At 31.4% G+C, this 8,631-nt stretch overlaps 1 protein-coding gene across 1 annotated transcript; it reads left to right on the top strand.

The window, feature by feature from the left end:
- The first annotated feature begins 431 nt into the window (after positions 1–431).
- LOC137639067 (microfibril-associated glycoprotein 4-like) lies at positions 432–6,965 on the top strand. The gene is made up of 9 exons (XM_068371387.1): positions 432–469; positions 1,728–1,824; positions 1,924–2,054; positions 2,541–2,588; positions 3,996–4,067; positions 5,230–5,411; positions 5,971–6,097; positions 6,321–6,436; positions 6,571–6,965. Exons 2-9 carry the CDS (start codon positions 1,738–1,740, stop codon positions 6,804–6,806), a joined length of 999 nt encoding a protein of 332 aa, XP_068227488.1. The 5' UTR covers positions 432–469; positions 1,728–1,737; the 3' UTR covers positions 6,807–6,965.
- Positions 6,966–8,631: the final 1,666 nt, after the last annotated feature.

Raw genomic sequence — 8,631 nt, 5'->3', positions numbered from 1 at the left:
ACAGTGACGATATAGCAGTAAATGAGCAATACGTGATATGAAACGATGAATACTCTGAACGAATAAGATATAACAACAGTGGGGGCCCTGTAGAGAGTGGGGTTCCCCTAATGAATGGGACGGAAAAGCAGCTATCAAAGTAAAGTAAAGTAAGTACCAAGAAAGGGATCCAATGTAGCACTATCTGGCCAGTCAAAGTATACTATAACTCTCTATCGATAGTATCTCAACGGGTGGCTGGTACCTTGGCTACCTTACGTCTCGGATCCTAACGAGATGACCAAAATACCGACGACACTTTAATGATTACCTTTATAATGAAAAGCCCATTACCAACATCTGCCTAATTATATTTGAACACGGTTCTTTCGTCGATTCAGTTCACCCAGGGGCTTATGTTTACCTAAATATAAATGGTAGGGGTAGGGAGCGAGTGGCCGCCTTCAGATTTCTCTTTTCGGCGACGCAGGTAAGAAGAAGAACTTGTGGTTCTCCGTTTCTTCAGCCGTTTCTGTTCTTTAGGAAGTTAAAAGTATGAAGGTGGCAGTGACCGTTTTATTGCATTTTCTCTGGTCATCTATGGATTGGGAAACAAATGAGTGTATATATGTGTGTGTATATATATATATATATATATATATATATATATATATATATATATATATATATATATATATATATACATACATATACATATATATACATACATTTATATATATATATATATATATATATATATATAAATATATATATATATATATATATATATATATATATATATATATATATACATACATATATATACACATATACATACATATACATACATACATATATATATATATATATATATATACATATATACATATACATACACACACACATATATATATATATATATATATATATATATATATATATATATATATATATATATTGATCCTTTTCTACAATCTAGTCATAAACATCACTCAATTTTGGGCTAAATCCACACGGAAGGTTGTTACTAATATTAGAGTTACCGACATATCAAGTTACAAAATCCTTCTTAATACCGAATTCACTTTACCCGGAGAATAATATGAAAGAGGAATCATACAATGATAGCTTTTTATATCAAAGTAAATGGATTTAATTCAAAATAAACACCACACCACCGTGTCACGTGAAATGAAACGAAAGATTTAATTTACTGGAAAAAAAATTACAGAAAAATCTTCTTTTGCAAAAATTTTAAAAAGTTTAAGTTTTGGTGTTGAAGTTGAGCTTGCAAAATTTAAAGAAATTCAAGTATTAGTGTTGACACTGGATTGCTAATTAATAGAATTTCCTTAATCCTGATGCGTATACTTAGTTATTTTTTTTTATACAGCTTTACTTATATTTTGTAAAAGAACAAGTTATAGATATGCCGCTATTATTTCCATTCGTTTAGATCATTTTTCTTATTACGGCTTTAAATAATACTAAAATATCCTAAAATATTCTTATCATCTGAGACGTGGTAGCAAAAATTGTCATCAATTTTCTTATCTATAATCTTTGTAAAACAGATTGAACGACTTAATATATATTGGTGTCTCAATAAATATGTTGGAAAAAATATATATGATAGAATTGTTAAGTATAGGAATCCGAAACATTTTATAACATAATAATACCAACATAACCCATGAATATAAGATATTAAAATGAAAAAATAACCAAATATTTTCCTTCCCAAACAGAGAATCAGCAATGAGACCTTTGCATTTTGCACTGACTCTAAACTTAGTGTTGTTGACGTCATCTGCCAACGCTGCAGAGAAGCTTCCAGTCCCTAACGTGAGTTGCCAATTCATATTTAAGTTGTGGGTTTTGTATATAATAATTCCTAATAAATTAGCCTCTTCTTAAATCGATTTCCTTTTCCGCCTTCGTCAGAATGACGCAAGTAAAGTGGACGCCCTTCGCATGGCCCAAACGAACCTCCTGGAGGAGATTAAGCAGCTGAAGAATGAAAATAGGAATCTCGCAGCGAATAATGCAGCCCTGAAGACTTTACATGAAGAACAGTAAGTTGGATTATTTACTTTAAAATCAAAGTGCTGATTGAAAGTACAAAAACAAAAAAAATATATAGGAGTAAGGATATGTCTATGTATGTATGTATGTATGTATGTACATATATATATATAATATATATATATATATATATATATATATATATATATATATATATATATATATATATATATTATACGTATATAATATATTATATATGTATATAAAATATCATATATATATATATATATATATATATATATATATATATATATATATATATTATACGTATATAATATATTATATATGTATATAAAATATCATATATATATATATATATATATATATATATATATATATATATATATATATATATATATATATATATATATATATATATATATATATAATGTGTGTGCTTGTGTGTGCATGAGCGTATTGTATTGTTTACGAATTAAACTTATTCCTTCAACTCTTCCTTTTTTTCTCCAACTCAGGACAGCCGTTGAGAGATCAGTCAGGAAGATGAATCTAAGCGATGCACGGTAAGCAAAAGTTGATTTCATTAATCACTGATCTTAAGAAGGGTAATTGTTTACAACACCACGCTCTCAATTTACTCCAACATAATGCAATCCTGCAGTTCTCATCTTCTTGCACAGTAATTAGGTGGTTATTTAAATTCTGGGAAAGCAATAATTAGCAAGATATGTTGAGAAAGCGGGGAAGGGGTTATAAAAAGAAAATAGCTCGGTTTCCTCACTAAACGACTTGGAACTCGCTTGTCAACATAGTCAACCAAACAGAATTTGTGATGCCAGCGTACATAAACAGAAGTTCGTGATGCCAGTGTACATTTGATATACTGTGTATTCAAAATATACTTAATAAAAAATGGATTAATTACTCAAGTGTCCAAAAAGTATGCAATTTACAAATAGTGACACTTTTGAGTAATCACTCAATTTTTTATTAAGTATATTTTGAATATACAGTATATCAAATGTACCCTGGCATCACGAACTTCTGTTTATGTATGCTGGCAACACGAATTCTGTTTGGTTGACTATGTTGACATGTCAGTTCCAAGTCGTTTAGTGAGGAAACCGATAAATTTTCTTTTTATAACCCCTTCCCCAACATATCTTGCTAATTATTTCTTTCCCAGAATTTAAATAACCACCTAATTACTGTGCAAGAAGATGAGAAACGCAGGATTGCATTATTTTGGAGTAAAACGAGAGCGTGGTGTTGTAAACAATTACATTAAAATGAGAGCAAAAGTGGAATACGAAACCGAAGAAATAGGTTGACTGAATGCAAAAAAAAAAAAAAAAAAAAAAGAAAAAAAGGAGAATGACCTTGAAGTTAAATTTGAAAGTGGAAGCAACTAACTCAAAAGATTGACCATACAAAACCTTAAATTCTTAAAGTATATAAAAAAAAATTATCCCTGAATAAAACAAAATTAACTAATATTACTATTCATAAAACGCACTAAACCGCATTAATATTTTCTTTAGGAATATGAAATATTAAACTAAAAAACTAACAGGTTATGAAAAAAAATATATATGAATAATCAAGAAAAACGAACAAGTACAAGAGATTTTACAGATTTCATAGTAATCCTTTAAAACCAATTACTTAAACCTGTTGTATCTTTGAAAAAATAGACATCTCAACTTAGTTTCAAGAGAGTAAATGATTATTTTTTCAAATCTCTTATGTGTTTTGTTGTTATTTCAAAATCGTAAATAATTACTTTTCACATCTCATATACAGTATGTTTTGTTCAGAAAGTTACTTAATCAATTTTAAATTCACGAGAGAGAGAGAGAGAGAGAGAGAGAGAGAGAGAGAGAGAGAGAGAGAGAGAGAGAGAGAGAGAGAGAGAGAGATATCACTCCAATAAAAGACATAACATCTAAACCTTTCTCAATTCTACTCAGACCGTCCGACTGCGCTGATCTGTTAATGCTTGGAGTGAGGCAAAGCGGAGAGTACTACATCTACCCATTTTCGTAAGTCTATATTGAGTGCCATAAATCGTCCTTAAGCTGACTTAAATATTCTTATTCTTTATGTTTGCGTCATATATAACCATAGAGGCATTTACACATAGTATGTGTATAAGTAGGCCTATACTTGACTTGATCACAAACTTCAATTGAATAAGCTATTCCATTGTTGCTCCTTATATTTTCCTATATTTCTGATTTATAAACAAAAACTTCTCTTAAAAATTTAAAACAATTCAGTAACATTTGAGAAAATTAGGCTACATAGAGTTGAAGTTATATTTATGTATTACACCAAAGGATATAATTAAGATAAACTTGAAATTAATTCGTTTCTCTGAGCACTAAGAACGCCAAGTATTTGATCTGTAAAAAGAAAGAACTTTTCAAATATTTTTATCTGTATTTTTTAAGACAAGCATTTTGCAGCCCACATACTGTAGGCATACTGTGTAACGCATCCATATGAAAGTCATTCTTACTTCCTCACTAATATATTGAGAAGTAAAGCAAGAGAAATTCTTTGTCAATTGCTTACTACGCTGAAAATAGATTAGCTCCTGACTGAACGTAGTGAAGGTTAATATTTTGCAGTCTTGCACGGCGTCAATGACCTTAGATGTCAGGATGCCAGAAAACTTTAAATCAATCAATCAATTTGCACCTAATTCCTCTCAATATTGAGGAACTGGGGAGAACACGACAAAGCAGTTGATAACTTAATTACGTTTTCTTTTTAATTGACTTGGAATAGCATTTAATATGGTATGACATTAAATTTCAAAAAGCTATTGTCACCATTCTATGATAATTTGCTGATAATACCCGATTTGAAAAACAAAATACAGTAACAATTGTTCATTATATTAACACATTGCCGCATAGCAATGTAAAAACTTTACGAACCTATAGCTTTAGCGGTGCCTCATTTGCCAATTAAAACTTTATCAACCTGAAGCCCATGTTGGTCAGCTTTTAAAATAGCGAATGGCGCACAGCGCTTCATTCGCAATTTTATAAACCTACCAAACTATATCGTATCATTTATTCATTTGCAATTAAAAAACTATACGAGTCTAAAACCTACGCGAATCATTTAGAGGCAAAACCATGTGCTAATTAAACTTTATTAAAAGAGAACAGTTTCATCATCTTAATGTAAAAGTGTGGCCCGATGCAACAGCTGTGGTTGTGAGCCTCCGATCAAAGTCTACTGTGACATGGTAACCGATGGAGGTGGATGGACGGTGATCATGAGCAGAAAGAAGCAGAAGAACCAACTGGATTTTAACAAAACTTGGGACGAATACAAGGAAGGCTTCGGAGGAGTGACGGAACAATGGCTGGGTATGATATATTTAAAGTCAGATATTTTATATATTTAGGATTGCAAAGGTCCTTATAAAATTAGGCTAATGAAATGGGGGAGATGGGTATGTTGAAGAATCTGAGCAGTGATTTTGGGAATACATAAGACAGACAATGGGACGAATAGGCTTATAAAATATAATTTCATTTCACGTTACTAAAGCAAGAACAAGGTATTTTACAAATAGAGTTGGGAATTAACGCTCCTTGACAGAGTAAAATACCTTTTTAATCTAAAACCAAAAGATCGCTTTACTATAATTACTTGGGCGACAATGTAATAAAACACAAATGTAATTAAAACAAGTTAATAGAAAAATTATACTGGAAAAAAATCTGCCATGAAATACAGTTGTGTGTATACCATTGAACCTGTCCTTAAATCAACCGTGGAAAAGAAAATAATATCGCAAAAATTATGTAGGGGTATTTTCATACCTCATATTTCAGGTCTCGAAAACATGCACCTGTCGATATAATCAACCATGAACAAAATATCGCAAAAAATATGTATAGATACTTTCATACCTCATTCCAGGTCTCGAAAACATGCACAAGATGACGTATAGTCGAACATATTCCCTCAGGATGGACATTGATAAAGTGGATGGCGACTCTAAATTTCTGGTTTACCCAACTTTCCAAGTGGATGACGAGGACAACAGGTAAGATAGTAATGTGTATATTTCCTGAACTTATGCCTAACTATTAAGTTGTCCAGAAAGGTTTTCATGGGTTATTCAAACTCGATATTATTTCAACAGTCATATCTTCCCTCTGACCATTCTGCGAAATAATAACCCTATTTGTTCACTCTTTAATAAATATAACAGAGCTAAGAAAATTAAATTTAGATACTGAAAATTACGTCTTTTTAACACCTGGCAGGTACAAACTCGACCTCGGTGGCAGGTCACAAGAAAGCACAAATGAATTTGACTGTTTATACCACAACAGAAAACGTTACTTTACCACGCACGACAAGGATTTTGACAACAACAAGAGTAAGTCCTTGGTATAATCCGTCCTGTGAGTCCTTGATATAATCCACTCTGTTCTATTTGTAGTGGTGAAGAGATTATCTTAAGGAAAACGTAACAGAGACAGATTTCAAGGTGTATCACTTGTTTGTTTCCAGGCGACAACTGCGCCATTTTGGCTGGTGGCGGCTTCTGGTACTACGACTGCAGGACACATTTCCCACCAACAGGTGAATTCAATAACTCCATGAACTTAAGTTGCTATGGTGACAAAGTTTATGAAGTAGCTCGATTACAAATGAAGATCCGTCCGACTATATGCCAGTCTACATACAAGAGGATCAATATATTCAATGCAGCGTGTACTGCTTGCGATACTGTTATAGAGCAGTAGTCTGATCTTGACGGAGGAAGATTTACTTAGGACACTGGCTAATGATTTTTAGCTGATAATTGACATAATTCAACTAATTCAATGTGCTTTGTTCATTTATCTACACATTGTGTTGATATTTCTTCTAACTATTAGAATCCAATGTAATTATTTTTGTTTGAACAAATCCCAAAAAGATTTTCATGACAAGGCTTGAATAATTAATATCTAATGATTTAAAATAAATTGAATTTGTTTTTGCCTATTTGTTTTTTCCTTAACTTTCCCAAAGCCGCATAATTTTAAAACTTTATGTGACTGTAGACATTTTTTTCAACTAACGATGTAATTTACCTAAAATATGAACATGTCATGGAATGGTATAGTAGTCCAATATATTGTAACATTTGAGAAAATTTTTTCATGCCCTAAGTTAGTTGACAAACAAAAGTAATTGCTATACAAAATTAACTTGTTTAAACTGCAATTATTTTTATATCACACGTAATAACAAAGTAGACCTACATTTAAACTTGTAAATCATGAAATCATTTTGCACACATTAATGTACACTGCCAAGATAATAATTATTGTAAAATTCATGCCAAAGGAATTTGGATCAACTCTCGGCTTAGCTGGCATGATGTAACTACAGTATATGTTTAACTATGTTTCAGAGTGATGGATGTAGAGGTGCCGATTTAAAAGGTATTGAAGAATAGCGAAATCTAACCGAATCCCTTGCGTCAAAGGGCGTAGATGATGATTCTATCAAAGTAAGGCGTCTTGCAAACTGCTAAAATTGTTTGCCTTTTAAATAGTCACACATAATATATTTTTCTTTTTTTTTTTAGATTTATAAGAATATCGTCTAGACGTCAACGGAAAGTAACTATTTAGGAGAAAAATATTAATGCAAAATGAAAATCCCAACTGTGTAATAGAAATATGATTATCAAAATTATTTTCTATCTAAATCTAAGTTGCTTACTATCAACTCTTCACTTTCAACATATGGTATCCCAGGACACTTTGAGCATTTTATATCTCCAGAACATTATTTAACAATCCCGAAGATTTGATCGAAATAGAATTGACAATAGAATATCGATTAGAAATTTGACTTTAAATCCCCATTTCTAGTTCTATGCTAAAAATTAAATTTGATACTCCTGAATTACTATATCTAGGATCCTATTATGAAAACTCTTGCATTACATTTACAATAGTTATTCAAGCGAGACAACAAAACAAATATAATAGAGAATATTTCATTCCTAATTGACTTATCATCCAATACTTGCAAAACCACGTTTTTATTTTTTTTTTTTTTATCAATCTGAAAATTCAATGTGCAACTTTGTAAGGAAGGCCATGACGTCATTTAGGCCTACACAAAGGCATCCTCTCAGTAGGAAGCAAATTTGATTCTACAAATTCAGTTATTTTTCTCTTTGCTTGAAACATTCCAACGGATAAGTTTTCCACCCGTTCCTTTATGTAGCCTTTACTTAATGACCTTGTCTTCATTACCTTCAAGTTTGTAGTCTTAGAGCTTGCAAAAGCAGCAGAGTAAGGAAGAGAAGACAATGGATTGACGAGCTAAAAAAATAAAATAATAAAATGGTATGGAAAGACCACTGATATGGGCGCACACAGATTCAATCACTTCCCATCACTGCCCCATCTCACATGGGTATGACTACTCCCTCTCCCCTCTACCTAAGAGACCGAGCCACTGAGTGTGACAGGAAACTAATATATATATATATATATATATATATATATATATATATATATATATATATATATATATATACATATATATATAAATTATATAGCCAGG

The sequence above is a fragment of the Palaemon carinicauda genome, chromosome 4 (genome assembly GCF_036898095.1).
Source record: "Palaemon carinicauda isolate YSFRI2023 chromosome 4, ASM3689809v2, whole genome shotgun sequence".
NCBI lineage: Eukaryota > Metazoa > Arthropoda > Malacostraca > Decapoda > Palaemonidae > Palaemon > Palaemon carinicauda.
Note: the sequence above shows the minus strand (reverse complement) of the source record. Positions and strands in the feature narration are given on the sequence as shown.